The 26603-nt window shown below is 45.9% G+C and overlaps 1 protein-coding gene across 3 annotated transcripts in view; it reads right to left on the bottom strand.

Annotated features, from left to right (window-relative positions):
- Positions 1-25693, bottom strand: part of LOC114584598 (cytochrome P450 2W1-like) — a 124167-nt gene extending 98474 nt beyond the window's left edge. Inside the window, exons 1-11 of one of the 3 annotated variants that reach the window (XM_077918693.1) lie at positions 25548-25693; positions 25083-25280; positions 20509-20720; positions 15954-16116; positions 13411-13560; positions 13148-13305; positions 11330-11506; positions 8811-8952; positions 7888-8072; positions 6882-7023; positions 5199-5642 (exon numbers count right to left, since the gene is read on the bottom strand). In XM_077918693.1, coding sequence (XP_077774819.1) covers positions 5362-5642; positions 6882-7023; positions 7888-8072; positions 8811-8952; positions 11330-11506; positions 13148-13305; positions 13411-13560; positions 15954-16116; positions 20509-20720; positions 25083-25233 — 1761 coding nt within the window. In that variant the 5' untranslated portion in view covers positions 25234-25280; positions 25548-25693 and the 3' untranslated portion in view covers positions 5199-5361. Of the gene's footprint in view, positions 1-4021; positions 5178-5198; positions 5643-6881; positions 7024-7887; positions 8073-8810; positions 8953-11329; positions 11507-13147; positions 13306-13410; positions 13561-15953; positions 16117-20508; positions 20774-25082; positions 25281-25547 lie in introns of those variants that run through there. The other 2 variants (XM_077918695.1, XM_077918694.1) reach the window with 2 other exon arrangements.
- Between the last annotated feature and the right edge of the window lie 910 nt (positions 25694-26603).

The following is a 26603-nucleotide window of genomic DNA, read 5'->3' on the forward strand; positions in this document are numbered from 1 at the left end:
TCATTCTCATTTAAGCATCACATGCCTGAGCGATGCTAAAAGCTGCTGAGCTAAGACTTGGCCTCTGCAGCCAGACTTTTGCTATAGGGCTGCTGCCACCGCCAGCCGTATTAAAACACACCCTTCTGTGCACAATGGCTGATGGCGAAAGGACACATTGCAGGTGCCTTGTAGCAACCTGAGAGAAGGGAACAAAATTGCAGCGGAGAGCAGCAAGACCAGCCTGTTCTGCATCTTGCAGAGTCATGCATTTGCATGTGAGGTTCCAGCAAGTCTCGCATCTTTGTGACAAAAGACGCTTCCTCCGTTTGGGCTAACGAGACGAGAGACTGGGGACCCGAGCCTGAGTTCAATGCTGGTCTTTGAGACTCACGAAGCAGGACCAAACAGAAGGTAGACTGGGATATGTCTCAGTGGCTTGCAGAAGGTCAGTGGTGGGGAGTCTCTCCCATCCGTGGACCTAATTAAGTCTGGCAGGGTCCTCATTAGGACTGTGAGGCTGTTTTATCTAAAGCACGTCCACTTGCCACAAACTTGAGGTCAGAGATGGCCCCCTACTCAGTCTCATCCGAGGTTCCTGCCTCCTCAGCCCCAGATCAAGCCTGATCCAAGGTCAATGGCAATAGTGCAGTGGCAGGGCCTCCAAGTAATCCTCAGCTGAGACGTGTGTGACTTGCAGGTCCTGTTCTAGGCAGACGTTTACATGGACATCCTTTTCCTCCCAGTAAACCCATATGATGGGTATCCTCATAGGGCAAGCTAAGTGCTTTGCCTGTGGATCTGAAGGTGTCATCTTTCCCTGGGAGTGATGGGAGCCGGGTTGGGGGAATCCAGCTGGGAGCCTAGACACCCAATGTGGAGGCGTCTGAGGATCATCTAGTCCAACCCCCTGGAATACAGGAATATGCAGCTGTTTCATATGAGGATCGAACCTTTCTGCAGGAAGGGAGCCTCTGATCAGGTGACGCACTCATGCATGATAACTTGCATTCTGCAGAGGTATGTTCCTGCTTGCTGGCTTGCTTGCTTCTATCCATGATCTCCCCTTTTTTACAGCAAACCGTTGGGGAGAAATGAGCTCCTGTTGAATGAATAAGTCAATAGGTGGAAGCAGAGAGTAGACAGGGAACTGGATGGCTGTAACCTAAGGTGGGCACCAGGTGGCAGCAGAGTGAAACAGGCAAGGAAGGACCAGCTAAACAAAGAAGATTGTGGCCGGAACATTTATAATCAGAGTGGTAGGGTTGGAAAGGACCAGCAAGGACTGTCTATTTCCCCCCCACCCCCACCCCCACTGTTATGATGTTACAGATTGTGGTCATGCAATAAATGACATACAATCACCACGGTGCATGCACAAACATAAAGGGTATACAGTGCTTTGCACAGAAAAATTTAAATGTGTACTTAAAATGCAACTGTTGCTCCACCTAATATCGTGTGTGTGTCTTGAATTATTAAAACCATTGCATAAAACAATATTATAAAACCCTCCTGCAGATGTCTATAATCTCCTCTTGGAAACTTCGGATCTCATTTAGTTATGAAAATACTTGTACAGTGGACGCTCGGGTTGCGAACGCTATCTGTGCGGGATGCATGTTCACAACCCGCAGCGTTCGCAACCCGAAGTGGCGTGTCTGCGCACGCGCGGGTTGTGATTTGGCACTTCTGCGCATGAGCGACTGCCGAAACCCGGAAGTAACCCGTTCCAGTGCTTCTGGGTTTCGGCGGTCCGTAACTCGAAAAAACACAACCTGAAGCGGCTGTAACCTGAGGCATGACTGTATTCCACTATTCATTTAAGAAAATATGCAGCAGTTTACAACAATTATACATAAAACCATACAATAAAAACTGGATAAAAAGCCATATTTACAAATCAGCTGTTATGGAAAGATGTATTAAAAGTTGGCACAGAAGGTGCCTGTTGAATCTCTATTGGCAAGGAGTTCCACCAGACCGGACCGATGACACAAAAGGTTCAGTTTCTCTTTGTGGTCAATTGAGCCTCACCAACTTGGGGAAGGAAAGGAGATGCTCCTGCAGATGTCCTCCGTGATCGAGCTTAGATGTAAGGGTTCAAGTGATCACTAAGGTAGCCTGGACTTAAGCTATTCAGAGCTTTGTAAATTAATGCAAGGACTTTGAATCTAGTTCAATAGCAGATGCGCAGCCAGTGTAGATGCTTCAGATTTTCTGACGAGGCCCCACTCCTAATCCAAACTGATATCTGTGGACCCTTAAGGCTGTGCACACACTATATATTTAAAGCACATTCAGTGCACTTTCCGCTCTCAAAAGGATTCTGGGAACTGCAGTTCATTGAGGATTGCTGGGTATCGTAACTCTGAGCATGGTAAACTACAGGGCCTGGGATTCTTTGAGGGGAAGAATGTGCCGGGAATGTGGTAAAACAATCCATAAAGCAATAACAATCAATACAATTAATTTTCATTTCGAAAAAATCCAGAATTCTTTCTCCTAGATATCATATGAGAGGAAATAAATAAACAGTCAGACCAATATTTATGTATGTGACTATGGCGGAAAGGTTATTAATTGACAAAAATTGGAAAAGCAGCAGCGTCCCAACTAAAACAGACTGGCTATCTAAAATGATGGAATACTTTTATATTGCCGAATTAACAGGGAGGATAAGAGGAGATATGGTACAAAAAGTGAATAAGGAGTGCGCTATCTTTAAGGAATACATCAAAATCTATGTGGAAAAAGTAGAACCTTTGACAGATATTGAGTGAATCCAGAAAATGATTAGAGTGAAAGGAGAGTAAAATTAAGATAGAAGAGATTAAAGAAATTAATGAAATGCATTTAAGCTAATTGGAAAAATAAAATAACAAGAACGGCTGGAAGTCAAGTCACTTGGTGGGTGTCCATGTGGGGTAGGTGTGTAGGTATGCTGATATGTATAGTATAGGTAGGTATTATATAGAGTAATGTAGGTATGTTTTATGCTATGAAAATAAGATAGTATGTTGTGTATATGTATTGTGTAAATGTAAATGTATGTGTTCTATATGTTAATTTAAAAAAAAGGAATGTGGTTTCCATATAGTGTCATACCTTGGGTTACAGATGCTTTGGGTTGCACGTTTTTGGGTTGCGCACTGTGCCGAACCCAGAAGTACCGGAATAGGTTACTTCCGGGTTTCGGTGCTTGTGCATGTGCATAAACACTAAATCACACTTTGCGCACGCACAGAAGCGCCGAATCACAACCCGCATGTGCACAGACGCAACGCTGCGGGTTGCGAATGCTGCAGGTTGTGAATGTGCCTCCCACACGGATCATGTTTGCAACCCGAGCGTCCACTGTATAGTGTGCACACACAGCCCTTTTCTCACTTTCCCCAGGCAAGGCAGAAGCTCCTTGGCATGCAGGTCTCAGGTCCAGCCCTGAGGACCACCAGTTACAAAGAGTGATGTAGCAGCCTGAAATGGTGGAGTGCAGGTGCAGTTTTAGCATCAACGGGAAATAACCCTCGGAGGTTAGGTTGAAGGCTGCACAGAAAATGAGACTTAGAGCAGGAGTTTGAAGAGAACAGGAGGTGGGCAGGAAGGCTCTGGGCACGAGGAACAAAGGATGGATGTCCCCTCTGCTGGTTGGAGTTCATCACTCCATAAAGGAAAAGAAAGCTGTGACCTGTAGATAATCCAAGAGAGCCGGTATGTTTCTGAAGCACCAATTCCAAGAATCCCCTCTCTGCACAGACAAGGGTTATTGTCTCAGGATAATGACTTCTGTGTCAGGAAAGAAATTTATTAATCCCTGTGGAACCACTGTGTGGGCGAACAACTAAAGAATCAGCTATGTGCCTGGATTCGAAACAAAAGGCCTGCACACAAGAGAGCCCCCAGTAGGAAAAATATTAAACTCATAAAAGTGAAGCAGCACCGTGAAGCATTAGGAATATAGTTTGTTTGACCCTTCTTATCCCATTTACAATGTTCTCTTCTTTCTATCCCTTTTCCAAGGAACAAACCACACACTACTAAGCACGTTTAGAATGCTTTACTTACATATTCATATGCCTGATACATGTGTTGTTTCATGCAGCGGCAAGGAAAAGCACAGGCAGAACACTCTTGGATATAAAGTACAGAATATAATTCCAAGCAGAAGGTAACTAAAACTATCAACAGAACTGTACGAAACAACTTTACATTTACAGAGCAAAATATCCTCTTGAATGATATACCTAGCACATGGAACCTTACAAAAGGACAATATGAGTGGTCTCTCCGTGCCCTGACCACAACAAAAAGACTGATCCTGATGAACTGGAAAAATGAAAATGCAGCTCCCTTCTACAATTGGATTGAAGACTTATACAAACTCTCAACATATGAACAACTTGCATATAAATGCAGACTCGCTATGGAGAAATTCAATGATATTTAGAATCCATTCTTACAAATATTATAATAGGTTAAGATCTGGTGAAGTACATTAACAACCTTATAAAGTACACAGTTTTGGGTTTCCCCCTCCCACCATTTCCCCTTCTACACGGGTTCTGTTTCTCTTTTTCTCTCTTTTATTTACGTCTCAGCGTGTTTAGTGCACATATAATTATGTACTTTTTGAACTTTCGATAATTTTTTTTTTTAAAGCCAGTTTAGAATGTTTTACTTACATATTCATAAGCCTGATACATGTGTTGTTCCATGCAGCTGCGGGGGAAAGCATAAGCAGAACACTCTTGGATAGAAAGTACAGAATATAATCCCAAGCATGTGCTGTAAGCTTGGGAGCAAGCTCACACCTGTCTGTCTCGTTACATGGTACACACACATACACAGAGAAAGGAAGTAGAAAGGCTTCACTTCCTCCCTCTCTATCTAGCAATATAACTCTGTAGTCCTTAGCATCTTCATGCACTAACTAGCAGATGTGCATATTGTAATCTGAGCATTCACCTGGGCAAATGAGACAAAAGAACACTTCCACTGGGACAAGCTGTTCTCCTTTTAGTGCACAGCACAGGTAGAGTAAGCTTGGGGCCTCAGTGTGAAGGTGACTTCGGGGGTGAGGTCCAAATCTGAAACGGTCTTTCCAGGAGGAGGACAAAACGTAAACCTTTGGAGCAACCCAACAAAGAACAAGAAGATCTCCATCAAGGCCAGGCTTTCTCCGGGACAGTTCCTACGGCCTGCAACAAACCAGTGATTTGGACTTTCAATGAAAACGGCAAATAGAAGCAAGAGTCCAACAGTTTGCAATATTATTTTTGTAAGTTCTTTTGCGGGGCGGGGCAGTGGTAGTCCGGATGATACCCATGGGTCAGTTCCAAACTTGGGAAGGAACCTGGTCAATCAGTCAACCTGGTTGCTTTGTTACTGTAGTGGTCTTAGTCGGCCAGTTAAGTGCCACCATTCACATGTCCATTCACAAGAGGTTGTCATAGAGACAAATGAGTGGAGCTTTCCCCACATCACCTGGCTGGATGGCACTCTCATCCAAGGATGGAGAACGACAAGGCCAAGGCAGGGGAGGTGCTGTGTATGGGAGAGTTGTGAGTGTGTGTGACTTGGGCTGATGCTGGAAGCCAAAGAAACAGAGGCACATCTTGCTCTGTGCTGAATCCAAACCTGAGTTGGGGGAATCCCCTGGACCCCTAAGGGGGAGGCAAGACCGGCTGGTGTGTTAATGCTGCAAGACCCTTCATCCATTGCTCAGGTTACGTGTAAATAAAACCATACATCCTAAAGACACCACATTCTCCTTGGACTTTAGTTTCCAGGAAACTGAACCCTAGGAGACTAGGGTTGTGCACAACGTTATCAATTATTTGGTGAGTGCATGCCCTGTCTTAACACTCCAAGGGAGTGTTGCTGGGACCCTGAGCTATTCGCAGTGACTGGAGCACTGATAATAAGAAGGTACCCTAAGTCCTGGGGAGCCAAGAGGGGCTGTGATGTGGGAAGTGGCACAGACTCTGACACTGAGGCAGGACCTAGCAGCCTCCAGCTCCAAGCCAGTCACCCCTGGCAGGGAACCTTCAGAGGAACCACTGAGAGACTCTCGTTCTCCATCCCTGCCTGGCAACGCACACAGGTACCCTTAGCAGAGTGGCGATGCAGCCCAAAGCTGCAGGCAGTGGCGTAGCGTGGGTTGTCAGCACCCGGGGCAAGGCAAGTAATTTGCGCCCCCTAACCCGTGGATTTGCGCCCCCTAACCTGTGGATTTGCCCTAACCCCAGAAGTTGCGCCCGGTGCGGCCGGCCCCCCCTGCATCCCCCACGCTACGCCACTGGCTGCAGGTGTGCAGACTGCCCCTTTAAAGACCTTGACAAGAGGGGACAGAGCTCTGGGTGGATAGCCAGGCCCAGGGGAGGATACGAGTGCAGGTCAACTCCACTGCCGTCCTTGGAGCTTTCTGAGGTTCAGCCACTCAGACCAAATCAGCCACTTGCTCTCCTAGCTAGCTGTGGTCCTGTTGGTCCTCAAGGGCTGTGTCTGGGGCCGCAAGAAGCTGATCTCTTCCTGTGGCCTCATCTCATGCGCATAATAAAGTCAGGTCTCATACACAGCACTCCCAGGTGGTCTCCGCGTCTCATGCCTAGAACTTCCAAGAACTGACTCAGTGGAGGGGAATCTGCCTGTTGTGTAAGAACACCAACCCATGGCCCATCTGGTCCAGGAACCTGTTCTCGCAGCAGCCAACCAGATGCCCCAGCGGGAAGCCTGAGATCTGGATAGGAGCGCAACAGCGCTCTGCCCACCTGCGATTCCCAGCAATGGGTAGTCAGAGACACAAGGCCTCTGACAGTGGAGGCAGAACATAGCTATACCCTTGGAAGATAGGGTGGTCGTCATCAAGCACCTTCTTTGCCTGCAGGAAGAATTTGTGTTACCTATAGTGAAGGGCAGGAAGGCGTCCTTCTTCACAAAGTTCCCCTCAGCATCCAGAAAGTGGTTGGGGTTAAACTGGGTGGGGGTTTCCCACTGGGTCTTGTCATACAGCACGGAGGTGAGAGAGGGGATCACGGGTGTGCCCTGGGAGGCAAGCAGAGTTTACATTGTTAATTGGGGGGGGGGATTGGAGGGAAGGCATTTCATTGCCCACAGCTTTATTATTATTATTATTATTATTATTATTATTATTATTATTATTATTATTATTTATTCCATTTATAATCCCACCATTCTGCCAAACAGCTCAAGGTGGCATACCTGGTTGTCTCTGTTTTATCAGCTTCAGCTGAGAAATAATGACTGCCTCAAGGCCTCTTATTGATCTTCAAGGCCAAGTGAGGATTTAAACTCTGGTCTCCCAGGTCTTATCCTGACACTCTAACCGCTACTCCACACTGCCTCTCAAGTTCTCAAGGAAGGAAAAGTCACGGCAGGAACACAGGGAAGGCCTTAGACAACTTCCTTTTGCAGCCTGGATTCAGACATGCAGTTTATTGCATTCGTTTTCCGGGTTATAATGCTAGCGCTTCTGTACTGAGTTCTAACAACCCTTTTACTCTGCGTTACGGAACTGGGCCTTTTTGACTGATATACTACCATGCTGCACTAAAGCTTAAATGTTGGGAAATTCCAATTACGTGAGATTCCAACACAAACAAGCACACCTCAGGATTTTCTGAGCTAATCGGGTTGCAACGGGATTTTCCCCCTGGACACCATTATCGTGGTAATTAGTGCTAAGCTTCTGCTAGACCCCACTTTACATTGTGTGAATAATCACATGAAACATGGAAATTGACAGGTCAGGGAAGATCAGGAAAGAGGAACGTGCTGCCTGAACGCAGCCTCGGAGGTCAGCTTTGACGCCAGACGTCCTCTTTCAGACATGCCGCACTCCCAGCCTACCTTGGCCACTTGGCCGTGCCAGCAGGGCAAGCTTCCTACCTTGGGAATGAAGTAGCCGCGGAAGCAAGTGTCCACAGCGGTGCAGCGGGGAAACTGCTGGAGGATACTGGCAAACCTCTGCACCTCGTGGACTATGGCGTTGTTGAAGGGCAGCTGCTTCCTGTCTTCACAGGTGGGCAGGCGTTCCAGCCCAATGACCCTTTCGATTTCCTCTCGTGCCTGCCCTGAAACGGGAGTTCTCTGACAGTTATTATAAAAAAAGAGGTGAAACCAAGGTATGAACGCAACAACTTAACACAGGCTTTTATACTCGCATTAGCTGCTTTATCACTCATTCACATAGTTTGGAGAGGCCCCCTTGGAGCTCTTTGCAATTTCTTTTTGGTTTAATGACCCTCAGCAATTTAGTATCGTCAGCAAACTTGGCCACTTCACAGATCCCCCCTAACTCTAGATCAGGGGTCAGCAAAGTTTTTGTGGCTTGGGCCGGTTCATGGTCCCACAGACGCCCCGGTGGGCCGGAGACTCTGTGTGTGTGTGCGCGAGCACATGCATGAGCAAACGCTATTTCCGGTGCTCCTTCTGGCGCGGAGGAGGCATGCGCAGCTTCCCATTGGCTGCAGGAGTGGGCAGCAGGGGTCCATGGGCCGGTTAAACGACCCCATGGGCCGTTTGTGGCCCATGGGCCTTAGGTTGCTGACCCCTGCTCTAGATAGTTCATGAACAGGTTAAAAACCACAGGTCCCAATACTGATCCTTGGGGGACTCCACTTTCCACATCTTCCCATTTATTCCTACTCTTTGCTTCCTGCGATCTACTCAAACCGCGATCCACAATAGGACCTCTCCTTTTATCCATCCCCCCCAGTGCATCTTTGTCACGGCGACGAGAGTTTGGCTGGTTCATAGTAAAAATCAGAATGCAACGCTGTCCAACTTTGAAACACAAAAGTATGGCTTACGTTGAATGTCGGGGTATTTCATCATCAGCAGGATAGCCCACTGCAGTGTGGTGCCTGTGGTCTCTGTCCCAGCTAGGACCAGGTCAAATACGGCTGCCACAATGTTGGCGTCATGGAACAAGTTCCTGTCTTTGCTCCTTTCCTTGGAGTAAGAAGAGCAAGGTGCAAATGCTGTGGTTTATTTATATTTAAACAAAACAAAACAGCAGCAAGAAATTTGTATACTGACCTTCATCCAAAGATCCCTGGGCAGTTTCCAGCAGAAAAATACAAAATGAGAACATAATAAAACAAAAACAAACAAATAACACACACACACACACACACACACCGACACATTTAAAAAGCCACAGAATGTTAATCAGTCAAATTCCTAGTTGAAGAGAAATGTTTTTGCCTGGCACCTAAAGATATATAACAAAGGTGCGGGCCTGCACTTTCATTATGTTACAGACAAGGAACCAGTTCCTGGGGAGGGTCTCAGCAGTGCAGTCTCTCAGTACTCTGCTGTGTTCCTTCCTCCATCTCCCTGGCTGCGCTGCCCCTGAGTCACATGCCAGCTGCTGCTGCGCTGAAGTTGTGCCTGCCCCATTCCCATATAACAGGAGGCATGTTTGTTTGTTGGATCAAGCTTGCTTAGCCTTCTTGGTAGTGGCACTCTCCCTGTGGAATGCCCTCCTTTCAGATGTCAAGGAGATGAAGAATTGCACAACTTTTAGAAGACATCTGAAGGCAGCCTGGTATCGGGAGGTTTTTAATGCTTGATGTTTTATGTTTTTAGATATGCTGTAAACCGCCCAGATAGGCGGGGTATAAATTAAATTATTATCATCATTATTATTATTATTAGCCATGCACAGCACTTGCCTTGAATCTTACTTTGCCTACATATCATGCTGAAGGCAGCCCTGTTTAGGGAAGCTTTTAATGTTTGATGTATTATAGTATTTTAATATTTTTTTGGAAGCCGCCCAGAGGGGCTGGGGAAGCCCAGCCAGATGGGCGGGGTATAAATAATAAATTATTATTATTATATTATTATTAAATATTATGGAATGAACCATGCTCCAAGCTTGAGTTTTTCATCCAGGGTGAGAGCCAGGACACAAAGCTCAAAGTGGCTAACAGGAAAATACTGTTATGAGTTTGTGGGTGTTAGACACCCTAAATTTCTGGGTCTAGCAGGAGTTAGAATTTCATCAGGGCTTGATGTTAAGACTAGGTGCCAGACCCGTATAGATTAAGCCAGTGTGCATTAAGCTGTGTGCTAGACACTTCTAATCCTTTAATTAAGCAAAGTGTTAAGAGCTAATTAAGCCAGGTTAACTTCCTCATGAGGTGATACCCTGGGTAATGAGCCATTAGGAAGAACAAAGGATCCAGAGACTCTGTCTGAGATGGCAAACAGAAGGGGCCCCTCTCTCCCTCAACATATACAGCCAGAGTTTAGAGAGAATTAGGGTTGCTATGATGTGAATGAGACAGAAAAAGATGCCTCACTGCCAGAAGGAAACACGAACCCTGGGTAAGTGTGCCTGGAACCCCTGGAAACTTGCAATGTTCAGAGATTGGGGTGATGTGCAACAATATCACAACACAGTGAAACAGCAGAACTGATGAACCACAGAATGGCAAAATCTGCTTCTCAAGGCAAGGAATGGAAAATAAGCCAAAAGGTTATCTTATAATTATAATAATAATTATATTTATACCCCGCCCTCCCCAGCCAAGGCCGGGCTCAGGGCGGCTAACAAGCAATAATAAAAACAAGTTGAATGAATACAACTTAAAAACAAGATTAAAATACAACATTAAAATATTGAAACATTAAAATGTTAAAATGCAGCCTCATCACAGGAGGAGAAAGGAAAAAGGAAAAAGAAAGGAGGGGGGGAGGGAATCAAATTGGCTCCAAGCCAAAGGCCAGGTGGAACAACTCTGTCTTACCGGCCCTGCGGAAAGAAATCAGATCCCGCAGGGCCCTGGTCTCATGAGACAGAGCGTTCCACCAGGCCGGAGCCAGAGTTGAAAAGGCCCTGGCTCTGGTTGAGGCTAATCTAACTTCCTTAGGGCCCGGGACCACTAGGGTGGTCATCTTATCTGATGAATTTGCTGCTAATATGTTTCCTTGACCAACAACTGCCCTGGGAAAATAAATACTGAATCTTCTCAACAAGCAAATAAACAATTTCTCATTTGTCACTCTAGCCATTCTCTCATTGGCCCACCGGCTAACCTTGGCAGGCTGTTCTGAGACTTACTCAGCATCATGGTTGGAATTGCCCACTTCTGTCCCTTTCCCTGAATTTTGTACCACTTTCAAACTCAGCTAATGCACTGTTTAGTGACATGATTTATCCTCTGCACATAACTTACTGGGGAACAGACATGCAGATACACACAAACACCCCACCAAGCGCCAAATAAGCACTGGAAAAGTTGGCCTTATATCTAGATAGATGATAGATAGATAGATGATAGATAGATAGATAGATAGATAGATAGATAGATAGATATACCTCTGACTGTTGCTTGGTTAGCATATAGTCGTAGTAGTTTTGTAAGAGGTTCTCATTGATCCTCTTCTTGCCTGCTGCAAGGTATTCCCTCAGAATGACACGGGTCTTTTCCATTGTGTCCAATATCATCTTGTGGGGTTTTAAAAGGAATCCAAGGAACGGGTAGACATTATATACCTAGAGAAGAACCCAAAAAGAGAAGTAAATGAAAAGTCAAGTAAAGATTGCATGCAAGAAAGATGTGACAGTAATTCTGTGCCAGATAGTGTGCTCTTGCACAACTCCCATTTCTTCCCGTTGGGCTTGTGCAAGGGGCCTTTGAGTCATCTTGGTGGCGTCCCTGAAAGTGGCATGCTATGCGATAGAGACTGAATTAGGGGAATCGTTTGAAAGGCTATGGGAATGCCTCATTGGAATCTGACATTTTGGAGAGATAGCGTGAGCTTAGCACCACAGATTTGCCTTCTGTCCTCCATCCCTTTCCCAGTGACCCGAAGCGTTTTAGTGCCCCTTGAAGGGAGGGATAGGGCAGGGCAAGTGGGGGAGGGAATGGTGAGGAGAACCCACACAAAGACTTTCAGATTTGGGGCTTGAAAGGTTATTGATGGGTGGAGCAACAGTGGCTTAATCCCAGCCTAAAAAGGCTTCGCTCCGTTTACATGTGGTTTTAATTTAAACACCAGCTACGCACTGTGCAACAGGATCTGCGTGGGAGGGCTGCGAAGACTTCCAGGACAAACTGATGTTTGTAGATGGGTTGGCGGGAACCTACAGGCTAGGCCCCCGCTCAGTAAGGAGAGCGGGGAGAGAGAGATGACGGGAGCCCAAACTCATTTTGACTTCAAATAAAAACATTTCTTTCCAGCCTGACTCAAGGACAGTTCCAGTTTTCCACTTGGAGAGTAAAGCCAGCTTTGTACAGCTGCTCTGCAGGGGGCACTGTGGTCTAAACCACCAAGCATTTTGGGCTTGCCGATCGTAAGGTTGGCAGTTCGAATCCCCGTGACAGTGTGAGCTCCGTTGCTCTGTCCCAGCTCCTGCCAACCTAGCAGTTCGAAAGTACGCCAGCGCAAGTAGATAAATAGGTATCGCTGCGGCAGGAAGGTAAACAGCATTTGCACGCACACTGGCACTCATCACATTGTTCCATGCGCCAGAAGCAGTTCATTCATGCCTGTTTTAATGCTATTTGAATTTCATTACTTTTTAATGGTTGTCTTTTAAATGTCATTAGCTTTTTGTATTTTATCGGTGATCTCTTAATTTGGTTGTAAGCCACCTTGAGTCCCAGTCTGGGGGAAAGGCAGGATGTCAACATATATAATAATAAAAGTTGTTGGTATCTAAGTGCCCATCACATTGTTGCTTTGCCTGTGGTGTGTTTAAAAAGCACACTTGGTTGTGGTTTTACTGCTACAAAATGATTAGTGTATACAGTGGTAGCTCGGGTTACATGCGCTTCAGGTTACATACGCTACAGACTCCGCTAACCCAGAAATATTATCTCAGGTTAAGAACTTTGCTTCAGGATGAGAACAGAAATTGTGCTCCGGCAGCACAGCGGCAGCAGGAGGCCCCATTAGCTAAAGTGGTGCTTCAGGTTAAGAACAGTTTCAGGTTAAGAATGGACCTCCGGAACGAATTAAGTACTTAACCTGAGGTACCACTGTACCTGACAAATCTCCGGGATTCTAGACTGCATCAAACTAGTTTGTAAGGCACGGCACCCTTTTCCACTGGCCAGCATGTGGAGTTTCTAAAATCACCAACCAAGTCTGGATTATTTTTGCAATGGAAGATGCAGGGAGGATTGCCTACCTGCAGCTGTGGTTCTCCCAGGAGGACCACCACGTCATCAACGTGTTTTAACAGAGTGAGAAAAGTCTCATCGTCATAGTCAAACCTGTCTCCGAACACTATGCCATAGGCGACGTTTGTTGTAGCTAAAGTTAATGTCTTCAGCGGAAAGGCTTCACCTTTAAAACATAAAAGAAGAAGAAAAGAATGGAGAATGAACACAGTGGCACTTGCCAGATGGCAGGCATAGAAAAGGAGCAATAAAAGTGGAAAAAATGCATCACCTTTAAAAGACTTGATCAGCTCAACCAGGAACTGCAGCTCTTCCTGAATCTTTCCTTCTATCCGTTTTTTGCCCATCCCGAGATCCCGCAAGCTCGCCAAGGTGTATCGACGTGTGGCTTTCCAAAGTTCCCCATCAGAGAAAATTACACCTGAGGAACACAACCCAGAAAACACAAGGATGACGTTTTCTTCCCCAAGAAGCTGTGTGGACTGGGATCCCAACCCACCTGTCTGGAAACGTTCTTACCTCTGGCTCTAGCACAAATGGGGAGGGGGAAGCTGCACGTATGGCATATCCTGCAGGACCCCTGGAAGCTCCCACTCTGGAAAAGACCCTTCTCAGCGAGGCTGCAGGTGCCACTGCCTAGTTGCCACGGCCTAGTTGACCTTCCACACTCATCCCTCAGCAGCAGGCGCAGTACCAAGCCTAAGCTGAACCGCAGATCAGCAGCAGCCCCGACACACACCTAGCAGCAGCGCTGGATGGTGCCCAATGCGACTAGTAGGGTGGAGGACAGCAGAGGTGGTTTTAGGGTAGAGTGACTGGTGCAGCCGCACTGGGCACCACAACAATGCTGTAGAACAGAGTGCAAGAGGCAGGGGTCACTGAATTTTAGCGTCGCACAGGGAGCCGCTGAAATGTGAGAGCCCCAAGTCTGACCCTGAAGGCAGGGAGGCTAACAGTAGGTGGCACCAGAGCTGATGACTGGCAGAGCCAACTAATTCAAGTTTTGCCCCCATCTTCCTCCCTGCCGAGTTCTGTAAGGGCAACACTGAGACTGAAGAGGAGAAGGAGAAAGATGACAGGCAGTGACACCTCCTGGGCTGGATGTAAGCGGAGGCTGGCTGAGGTTGGTAGGGCAGTGCCCCATCTCCCCAAATGGACCAGCCTCCACTGCCCAGCAGCACAAAGCCTTTTGTCAGAGAAAAAAATACTCAGGAGCAGGGAGCAATAACTGAGGCATGCTCTTCAAGTCCTACCAAGGCACCAGGAAGGGCCACAGAAGCTGTAAGACTGATGCATTGCCTCTTTCTACCCAGCTCCTTCTGCTCTGCTGCAGCTTTTGCCAATATGGTGCTCTTTTAGAGGTTTTGGACTACATCTCCCATCAGCCCGAGCCAGTACATCCACAAGCAAGCCAGGAAGGTATGCTGCTGGGTGAGCAGGAAAATGAAATCTCCGTATGCAAGGTTGAACCAGAAACATCCTTTTTGTTAGGTTAGAGGGGAGTTGTTGCTTTTAAGAAAAAAATGTATTGTTTGAGGGTATTAACAAACGAAAGACACAAAGCAGAATTTTCGAGGGAGTTATCCAATCCAAGTAATATATAAATTAGTTCTGTGGGGGCTTAAGTGATCAGAACATGAAGACCTAAGAGGGTCTTGCTGGATGAGATCGAAGGATCCATCTAGTCCAGCAAGCGGCTTTCTAGAGGGTCCCATCAGATGCCCCTGGGAACAAGCATGGAGTGTGTGTGTGTGTGTGTGTGTGTGTGCGCGCGCACACGTATAAATATACACACATGCACACAGACCCACAGCTCTTTCTCACATAAACACATGCAATGCACCTCCCTTGCTCTCTCACACACACTCATGTGCACATCTGGGAAAGCAAGTGAGTTAATCGGAAAGGGAGAAGACCCTCTTGTTCCCCACTCTCCGCCCCTCTCTCCACTTGGCTTCTTCTTCCTTCACCCCACCCCCACAAATGCTAGCAAAGTAGAACATGTCTGGAGAGAAAATTCCACATGTGAGGCGTGGCTGCAGGGAAGACCTTCTCCCAAGTAGCCAGCTACCTCACACTGGAACGCACAGGCGCATGGAGCAGGGCTTTGGCAAAGGATCTGAAAAATTAGGCAGGTTTCGGTAGTCCTTCAGATATGGGACATGAGTTGCATATACGCCATACATTCAAAGCACATTTCCACCACCCATAACGAATCCTGGGAAATGTAGCTCTTTATGGGTGCTGGGAATTGCAGCTCTGTGGGGGCCAACTCTGTGATGTTGTTGTTTAGTCGTTTAGTCGTGTCCGCCTCTTTGTGACCCACTGGACCAGAGCACGCCAGGCACTCCTGTCTTCCACTGCCTCCTGCAGTTTGGCCAAACTCATGTTTGTAGCTTCGAGAACACTGTCCAACCGTCTTGTCCTCTGTCGTCCCCTTCTCCTTGTGCCCTCCATCTTTCCCAGCATCAGGGTCTTTTCCAGGGAGTCTTCTCTTCTCATGAGGTGGCCAAAGTATTGGAGCCTCAGCTTCAGGATCTGTCCTTCCAGTGATCACTCAGGGCTGATTTTCTTAAGAATGGAGAGGTTTGATCTTCTTGCAGTCCATGGGACTCTCAAGAGTCTCCTCCAGCACCATAATTCAAAAGCATAATTCAAACTCTGTGATACAACTAGTTAAAAGTAACAGACACAAGTTCTCACCTTTATCAGCACCCAAATTCTAGTGCTTCTCCCTGCCTTCCTTCAGCTGCCCTTGCAGCCCCTTTTAGGAACAATATGCATCAGAAAGTATTATTCCTATGTTGCTCTTACCGTGTCCACTCTGCATCTGCCGGAATATTGGGAGTGGAGGCCTGTTTATGAATTCATTGCCTTTGCTCGTAAGCGCCTCTTTCACGGCCTCGTAGCCAGTCAGCACCAAAAACTTCTGGAAACCTAAATAGACCGTGAAGACTGGGCCATATTTTTCTGAAAGCTGGAAGAGAAGATGAGCTTGCTGTTACATTTTTCTTGATTATAATTTAAGTAATGATTTATTGCAATTGTTGAGAGTGAATTTCTGTTTGTCGATGTTTCAAGAGTTAATTCTATAGTATGCTATTACACTCTAATAGATCGTTGCATATTACTTTCTTTTATATAAATTGCTTATTTTAAGTCATCAGGAAGAACTTTCTTACAGTAAGAGCTGTTTGACAGTGGGACAGACTCCCTTGGGAGGGAGCTGAAAGTACTTGGCAATCGTTTTTAATTATTTCTATGCAATTTTACACACATTTTACTTACTAAGGGAAACTAAATTATTTTAATTTAGCCAAAATATCTTTTGAATTCCCAAGTCATGTTACAACTTTTCAGCACCCCTCAATTTTGGAATTTGAAAGCTGAAAAATTCAACATGCAGTGCTGCAGGCTGCCAGAGGAGGATGCAAGAGCTAAGCTCTTCAACTTTTCCAAGTGGTGAAAAGCATTCTGTTGTGCAACAGTTCTGCAGTTGTGTGGCTCTTGGGGAATGGCAGAGGTGGGGTTGCAATAGTCCATTCTTGCCCCACCCCCACCCCTTCGCCATTTCAGTGAGGGGGAAGAGGATCCACTGCCTTGTCGGAGGATGAGAAAATCAATACGACAAGATGAATGACTTGGAGATCTGCTGGAAGCTTCCTGTGAAGATGAAATAAAGTTTATCTCCTTTCATAATCATTCTTTGGTGCCACTTCGGGAGTGGGGGGGAGAAAGAAGCCCAAGCAAATATAAAACACCATACTTTAATGCCACTGTGGTAATCACTTAAGGTCTGAAATATATAAATTAAATGTTCATAAATTTACAAGGCAAACATATACATAAGTATGTAAACTACGTGTCTGAAATAGTACAGGAGAACAATCCTGAAACCATTCTGACTCTCCCAAATTGACCTCAAATGTTTCTCTGCAAGGAGGAAGGAAATGAAAAAGCCTCTCTATTGTCTTTTGCTTACCTGTCTTTAAGGCATCTTTGTGTATGAATAGGGTGAGCCTATGACCTGGATTCAGGAATTAAAGTATTTACCATTACAAAAGAGTGTTCTTGAGCTACAGGGTGGGCAATTTCAAAAGTCAATATAAGGGCTTGCGCACCATTGTTCTGGGTTCCTCCTCCCTTCTGCGTGTGGTGAGTGAGGGCCCTGTTGCAACAGTTTAATAAAGATCAGGCTTGCTAGCTGCTTGGCTTCTCAATATTCTCTGGTTGGCCTCTGTTATTTCTCCTACCAAGCCTCGTATACAGGCTCTTGGATACCCCATAAGGCAAAAGGAGCAGATTTTGTTAACATCACCACACAACTGTTCTTTGCCTTTGTGTTGAACTTTACAACGAGGCAGGGCATGTTGATGGTTTGCTTTCCATCTTTCATCTCTTTTTTAGTCTAGCCAAAGCACAGCAATGCTACAAGAGTGGTGGTGGTGGTGGAAATTCAGAGAAGGGGGGAACTCTGGGAATTGTAGTTCTGTGAGGGGAACATGGGTGTGAAGGAGCAATGGTCACAGGCAGGGCTCAATTGGAAAAGTAGGATCAAAAGCAGCTACATTTGCACCGTACATTTAAAGCACTATGATACACTTTAAACAGTCATGGCTCCCCGTCCTCCAAAGAATTATGGGAGCTGTAGTTTGTTAAGGGTGCTGAGAGTTGCTAGGAGACCCCCTATCCCCCTCACAGGACTACAGTTTCCAGTGTTCCCTAGGAAGAGGGATTGATTGTTAATCCACTCTGGGAAGTTTGATCTTTCAAATTTCAGCAGCACCCTGTGCAAGGCCAAAATTTGGACACCCTCTGCCTCTTGCCCTCCATTCTGCTAAATTCACTACATCATGGTTGCAACACTGTGCGGCGTCCGCTAGGCTCAGTGCCCGGTCCAGCGGAACTGGTCATGCAGTCCTAAATCTGCTTCTGGCTTTGTACATGCTAGACCTTTAAAAACACATTCAAAGCACATCCTTTCCTTCAAAGAAATCTGGGCACTGTAGTTTGTTAAGAGTCGCTGGGAATTGGAACTCTGAGAGGGGTAAACTAAAAGTGCCCAAAATTTTTTGGGGGAGAAAGAATCTGCTTCCAATCTGCTTTAAGATGTTCCCACCGCAAACAGTGGTGCGGCCCAAACTGAAATGGATCCTCCTTTTTTTTAAATAAAAAAACCTAATTTCAGTTTGTGCTGGAGACTCCAATACTTTTTAAGGAGTTCCACTGAATCATTTAGGTGAAATAAGAGGGCTGTTTATGTCTACAACAGATCTTCTTTTCTTTCTTTCTTTTTTACAAACAATACCTTATGTGCTAAAGTGCTCATTCTCTGATATTCAGAACCTCATGAAATTTCAAAACAATAAGAGAAAATAGTTTGCCAGGTTAAAAGGGGCAGGAGAGTTCCTTCAACTCTTAAAAAAAAAACAACCCCACAGCTGTGCTGATTGCCAGTTTGTTTCCAGGAAATTTTAGGAGCTGAAAATGCACCTTATTTATCTTCTGGATAATAAGTAATTGATAAACAATGTGAATTTCTGTGTGCATAATGTGATTTATTGTGTGTGTGCAACCTTCAGTGGGTCAGTGATTTCTGCTCCCCCGCCCCCCATGAACAACAAGTGATCAGAGATAGCCCGACTGCTGCTGGAAACCTTGAGGCTGGATTACTGCAATGCGCCCTATGTGTGGGTGCCCTTGGAGCTTGTTCGGAAGCTCCAATGGGTGTAGAATCGTTGTTTTGAATAACTTTTTAATGGGTTTCATGAACAAAGCTCATAGGAATAATAAATGACACAAATAAGTATACCAAATCTCCTCATGTCATTTCTGCATCACAAAAACAGCATAATAAATGTGCAGTAATATCTACATCATATGGTTCATTATTAGTGGCCATGTGACTCCATCTGTCACCTGCTACCGAGCCAGGTTCAAGTCCCTGAATTAAAGCTCTGGGCAACTTGGGTCTAAGGTACCTCTGGGTCTGCCTGGACCCTTATATCCCAGCTTGATCACAGAGATCATCTACAAGAACATCTCTTTTCATTCCCCGAGTTTGTGAGGCTCACTTGACAACAAAATTAAACCAAGCCATTGTCATCAGCCCAGCCCTGTGCAACTCTCTGCCAATAGAGATTCAGAAGGCACCTTCTGTTTCAACCTTTTAAACACCTGCTGAAAACAAATGTGGGCAATGAAGAAGATATCTTTCTGCCATAGTCAGCTGATTTCTAATTTTAAGTTTTTAAATATGGTTTCTATTGTATGGTTTTATTGTCCCAATTGTGAATTGCCCTGGTGTCTTTTTTATTTTTTATGAAGAGCGGTGTATGAATATTTTCAGTCAAATAAACCAGTGCAAAAGAGGGGATTTTATCTCTCCTGCCCCACAGCTGGAAAAAAGGCCTTGTTGGTGGCGGCAGGGAAACAAGTATGCATCTTCCCTGGCCACTTTAGATCCTTGTGACCTGTCACCTCTCCAAAAACTGCGCTCTCAGCTGTCAAGAGGTCCAAGGTGTCGGCGAGGGGAGTGGGGGCAATCTCACTGGACGACTCATCAGATGCTGATCACAGCACTGGGTCAGGATGGATGAAGCTGCAAAATACCCCAGAAAACTTACGTAACTGATTTGCTTCTGCTCTGCAAATCAGGTGCTGCTGCAGGCAGTCATGCCCCAGGTTCTCTTCATGCCACTGCCAAAATTGGTAGGTGGTCTCTGAGGTGGGGGAGACCTGGAGCGGCCCTCTAATTCTGAACCCTGGTATGTAGGACTACAGCCTTGGACCTCGAATATTATTTAAGGAGTTTAACATTTTCACCATCATAATCGCAAGTGATCTGCTCTGAAGATCACGCTGTGAAACGATACTCAGGGATTTACGGAAAGCTAAACTCTACATCAAGGGACGCGGGTGGCGCTGTGGGTAAAACCTCAGTGCCTAGGACTTGCCGATCGCATGATCGGCGGTTCGAATCCCCATGGCGGGGTGAGCTCCCGTCTTTCGGTCCCAGCTCCTGCCCACCTAGCAGTTCGAAAGCACCCCTAAGTGCAAGTAGATAAATAGGTACCGCTTTATAGCGGGAAGGTAAACGGCGTTTCCGTGTGCTGCTCTGGTGCTGGCTCGCCAGTTGCAGCTTCGTCACGCTGGCCACGTGACCCGGAAGTGTCTCCGGACAGCGCTGGCCCCAGGCCTCTTAAGTAAGATGGGCACACAACTCTAGAGTCGGACCCGACTGGCCCATATGGGCAGGGGTACCTTTACCTTTACCTTAAACTCTACATCGGCTGCACTGAAATGGGAAGGTTTAAAAACAGAACCAACGCCTCCCTCCCTCCCACCACAAGCCATCACCACATCTCACCTTCATATATGATAAATCTTGTCTTCTGATATCTATCAAATGCAAATTGCCAATGACTGGGAGTGGTCGAGGACCTGGAGGCAGGGGCAGAGGTGATTTCCCATGGTTGCTGCTCAGAAACCAGAATGTCGTTAGGAAGATCAGCGCAAGCAGCAAGAAAACTGAGACTGGGTCAAGGAGGACGAATGTCCACAGAGCCATGTTGAGGCTGACTTGGAAGGAAGAGAGTGAGAGCAAGAATTGATGGAACAACTCTCAAATACTGCTGATCTGCTCAGTGTTTTGTTTTGCATGGGGGCGGGGGCACGTTACATAACATCGAAGATCTGCACTCCACTTTACTGGTCCACTTGGCTGCCCTGGGCAAAGTCTTCCCACCTGCTGAAAGCCAAACATTATGAGGCAATACTGAAAGAGGCCTATGTCATCCATGAGGATTTCACCAGTTGCCATTTAGAGCTTCCATGATATGGACTATTCCAGTGCATTCTTCCACCTTTTTATCCTTGGCACATCAACTTTCTTAGCATCTGGGTAGGTGTGCCTAAACAATAATGTTTTGGGTTTTCTTTAGGAGCTGACAAAAAGAATACAGTAAAGATGCCTGCTTGCTATCAACAGGGAGGGCGTTCCAAAGCGTAGGTGATACCACACTAAATGAGTTCTTACAAATGTCAATTCTACCAGTCTTAGTAGATGAGTGGGCACATGAAGGGAAAGGAAATCTCACAGGTAAACTGGTCCCAAGTTGTTAAGGGCTTTATATACCAAGAGTAGCTCCTTGAACCTGGCCTGGTAGCAACCAGCAACCAGTGTAGACCTCTAGAGCAAAGGTTTTATATGGTGATGAGGCCTGTTAGCAATCATGCTGCAGCATTCTACACTCACTGCAGCATCCAGATCAAGCGCAAGGGAAGCCCCACAAAAAGCGCATTGCAGTAATTCAGTCTCAAAGCAACCAGCACATATAGCAGGGTCTCCCAAACTTGAATCTCCAGCTGTTTTTGGACTACAATTCCTATCATCCCTGACCGCAGGTCTTGCTAGCTAGGGATGATGGGAGTTGTAGCTCCAAAACAGCTGGAGACCTAAGTTTTGGAAACCCTGGCATAAGTACTGTGGCGAGGCTTTCGCGGTCCAGGAATGTTGGCCTTTGAGCAGATGTGAGACAGTCTGGGCATGTATCTTGATTAACCAGATGGGTTGGGGGAAATAATAATAAAAATATTATTATTATGGTCATAACTGTACATGTCAATTTGGTATGGGCATTCTGCACATCAAATTATAGGAAATGAGTTGGCTGGCAGATATATAATAGGTTTGAAATGCCTGTGTAAAGGTAAAGGGACCCCTCACCATTAGGTCCAGTCGTGACCGAATCTGGGGTTGCAGCGCTCATCTAGCTTTATTGGCAGAGGGAGCCGGCATACAGCTTCCGGGTCATGTGGCCAGCATGACTAAGCCACCTCCGGAGAACCAGAGCAGCGCATGGAAACGCTGTTTACCTTCCCGTCGGAGCGGTACCTATTTATGTACTTGCACTTTGATGTGCTTTTGAACTGCTAGGTGGGCAGGAGCAGGGACCGAGCAACAGGAACTCACCCCGTCGGGGGGATTCAAATTGCCAACCTTCTGATCGGCAAGTCCTAGGCTCTGTGGTTTAACCCACAGCGCCACCCGAGTCCCAAAATGCCTGTGAAGGACGGTTAAATCAATAAATCAAGTCTAAAACTCCATGTCTGCTGTCCAGAGCACCTCAGAGGAAGAGCAATGTTGTATTGTTCTTTTTTGTGTGTAATAAATTATTAATAAATTCACCATAACATGTGTCAGGGGTTCAGGAGCAGAGGCAAGGGCAAGGGAGGAAACAGAGAGCGAAGGGGAGGAGGCAGAAGAAAAGATGAGCGATGACGACGACCCGAGATCTCCGAGCCTTTCCAGTGAATCGGAGGATTCACAGAAAGGAGCACCAGTGGCCAGGGCAAGGGGGGAGTTTAGGGGGGCACCCCAGGAAGATAGAGCCAGAGGGGACTCAGAGGAGAGCAGTTGGAGATCGGGACCAGCGTCACCGCCAGAGAACAGAGAAGAGGAAGGGAGCCAGGGGGCAAGCGCTGGCAGCTCACAACAGGAGGGAGGGCACGAGTCAGGAGTGGCCACACCTCCATCTGGGAGCGAAGAGACGGTTAGACGGAAGGTGGAAGGTTGGGCGCGCGCGCCAAGTTCAAATGCACAGGAAGGCGACGCAGTAGGCAGCCCGGAAAGGGAGCCGGGTCCTAAAGCCCGGCGCAAGGAGACAGGAGGGTCCGGGTGGTCAGCGTCAGAAGAATCCCGGAAGGAAGAGACCCAGGGGGGCAGAGGGACCCAGAGAAGAACAGTCAGGCGGAAAAGGTGGAGCAGGGCTAGGATACTAAGTTGGTGTACGAGGGGCGGAGATTCAGACGGAGCTTCGCCGGTCTAGCTACTAGACGTAGAGTTGCACGCAGCAGCTTGAGAATGGAAACTGTAACTCAATAAAGACTTTTACTTAATGACCGTTGGCTAGCGTGATCCTCTGTGAGCTGGGATCTTGAAGCAACCCTGACAACATGCATATGAATAAATCTCTCTGTCTCTCTATCTATATCTGAAGCAACTAAATACTGACTAAAGGTCCACCTATAAGCCAGAACTGTGTGTTTGGACTGGCAGTTGTTCTTCATGGTCTACATCTCAGGTCTTTCTTAGTCCTGCTACTGAAAACCCATACCTTCCAACATTTCTCCAATGATTAGGGATGTCCTATTCCATAATATTATTATTATTAATAATAATTTTATTACTTATGCCCCACAGATCTGACTGGGTTGCTCCAGTCACTCTAGGTGGCTTCCAACACATATAAAAACATATTTTTTTTTTAAACTTCCCTATACAGGGCTGCCTTCAGATGTCTTCTAAAGGTTGTATAGACACTTATCTCTGGTGGTCACGTAACTCCATACCACCCCCACCCCCAATGAAAATGGGGACATGCTACCATACCCTCCAACATTTCTCCCATGAAAATAGGGACATCCTAAGGAAAAGCGGGACTATTCTGGGATGAAGTCAGAAACAGGGATGGCTTCTGTAAATCCAGTACTGTCTCTGGAAAATAGGGACATTTGAAGAGTCTGGAAGTCCTTTTCAGATGGTTAAAACCTAAAGAATGAATCTTGGGCCTTGTGTAAAAAAACCGGAGTAGTGGACTTATGGCTCTCCTGCTGTTGTGAAATCTCATCCTAATCACTCCAAACCATGTTCCACGCTGTCTGGGGCTGATGCCCAGAAACATCGGGGGGGGGGGGCACAAGTTCACCACCCCCTGATATGAAGCAAGTTCACAACCACAGAGCCAGAGGGCCTCCCCACTTACAGACAACAGCAAGCTGGCCCATAGATATGTCATATTATGGGATGCAGAAGTGGATGATGTAAGGGAGGTCTGCCCAAAGGACTTCACCAATCCAATCACTTATGTTCACTTGTGGAACAGATGGGAACTGTCAATAGAAAATGAATTTCTAACTAGTACACATGGCCTTGAGGCAGTTCCAACAGGGGCACTGCTGACTCTTCAATAATTTGGCTGACCTACATAAAATAAACCAAAGTAGATGCCCCTGGTTAAATATTAAAACAGAGAGAAGTAACCTTGAAGCCAATAGCCCTTGCAAAAAAAATTAACTGCTGCAACAGCAGTGGACTTGGTACTGACATGATGGAATTGGCACTGTGTAGTGGGTAATGTTCTCAGTGCCCATAATGCACCTGTAAAAGGAGGTGTGTCCAAATGGACTACCTCACACGCTTGTTGTGAGGACCGCTAAAATAAAGTGCTACAAGTACGAAGGTAGAGGGATTCTGTAAAATAAAATTTAAAGACAGACGTTTATTCCAGCTGGAAAGTATGTAACTTCACAAGAACAGTCATATGGCCAATGAGACATAGAAATGCAATCAATAATGTGTAGCTTCACATCAATAAAATACAATGAATGTATATAATCACACAAAGTACGGTGGTACCTTGGTTTACAACCATAATCTGTTCCGGAGGTCCGTTTGTAAACCAAAACAGGTTGTAACCCAAGGCGTGCTTTTGCCAACGGGGCCTCCAAAAAAATTGGGTTGTAATCCAAAAAAAGGTTGCAAACCGGGACACACACTTCTGGGTTTGTAATCCAAAATGTATGCAAACCAAGGTACCACTGTAACGTGTTCTGTGCAAACATATGTATTTATTTTATATGAAGCTGTAAACGATTGTTTGCATTTGTACATCTCATTGGGCCATTGCTATACGACTGTTTGTATAAAGTTATTTTTAGCCCTCTATATGGCATAGGAATATACTGTGTCCATGGAGTACCCTGACTTCATTTTTTTGCATTTGCCAAGTGGTCTGGGAATATAGTTGCCAAGTTTGTTTTCTTAGTCCAGCTGGGCCCAAGAGGACTGATATGGAAGCTTGCCAGTTCCCTTCCACCCTCCATCTCACCACTGCAAAAATGCATATTGGAGAGGATTCTCCAGAGGAACTCAACACTCACCAAAGGCCATGAGGCAGGGAAGGAGAACTGGAGCAAAGCTTGCTCGAGTTGAGATGCAAATGGAGTGTGAAAAATAATGCCTCAGAAGGGGAATGAATTCCCAGGCCAGGAGACGTGGGTGGTCCTCTAGAAGTTCTCCTCTTGACAGCATCACAGCGCTTGATGGTTAGGCCAACTGCCTTTACGAAACCACAGCATCTGAAAAGTTTCCAAATTAAATGCGTGAGGCGATTTGCAGGTTTTCTCTTTCTCTCTCACCCACACGTATTCCAGGAAAAACGTTGTTCAAAGCACCAAAATCACCAGATTTTCAACCTCGCACTAGTCTGGAAAATAAGCAGTTAAAATCGGGATTAAAGCAAATTCCACAGTGAAATTCAAACTGCAGTTTCTTTCTTAACAAAGGGGGATGGACAATGCAGGACATTTTCTTACTACAAGCAGTGCATGCATTCCAATCCTTACCTTTTGAAAGGCTGCAGTTTCTGGGCCACAGACAGATGCTTTTTCTCTTGAGATGGCTTGGTAGTCAGGTTTCGGTGTATGCAAAAACTAAAACCACATGCACCAAAACTTTGGTCTTCATTTGACATAATGTATTTCTTTTGGTGTCTTGGGATTGTAAACTGCCTCAGTGCCTAGGGAGAAAGGCAGTATATACATAATACTAATAAAAAAAGAATAATATAGTTTCAAAGTTGAGTCAAAGCAAATTATCGTCATATCATAATGTAAGCTATTCAGCAGTAATAGCAATCCAGCAACTGGGGTGGGGGGACTTGTAGAGGTTCTTTGAATGCAGCTGTGGACAGTTAAATGTTAAATGAAAAATGGTGATTACTTTTACCAAAGAACTCTAAGAAGAACAGAGGTTGGTATAATTAATATACTTTGTGACTAAGGGGGAAAGGACTAGAAAAACAAACTTCAAAAATACTTAGTTCTAACTTCTCTATTAGAGTCTTAGTGCCACCAGATGTCACTGCCACATCACGACAAGCAGTCAAGAGATGTACCCAGCGACACAAACTGTTCAGCCGCAGGAGTTTCTGTACTCCTTTCGCTCACTCAAGCAATGAGCGAGTGACTGAACAGGCCTCCCTTTCTTCCCAGAGGCAATAGATCCCCAGTCCCATCATGTTTTACAGATTTTAACATGCTCTGGAAAGCTGTCTTATTTTGTCAGTCGGAAGCGTTATTTAACTACTAATAAACGACAGTAAAATGAAGATCACAGACAGGTTTCGATAGCCATCGTCAAATAACTAAAAGGCTGTCAGATGGGAAATGGAGCAAAAGTGTGTTTTTGTCCTGCTTCGGAGGGTAGGACTCGAACCAATGGCTTCAAGTTACAAGAAAGGAGATTCCGACTCAACATCAAGAACTTTCTGATGGTAAGAGCTGTTTGGCAGTAGAATGGACTCTCCTTCCATGGAGGTTTTTAAGCAGAGGTTGGGTGGCCATCTGCCATGGATGCTTTAGTTTAGATTTCTGCAGCGCAAGGGGGGGTTGGACTAGATG

This window comes from Podarcis muralis, chromosome 14, assembly GCF_964188315.1.
Source record: "Podarcis muralis chromosome 14, rPodMur119.hap1.1, whole genome shotgun sequence".
Lineage (NCBI taxonomy): Eukaryota > Metazoa > Chordata > Lepidosauria > Squamata > Lacertidae > Podarcis > Podarcis muralis.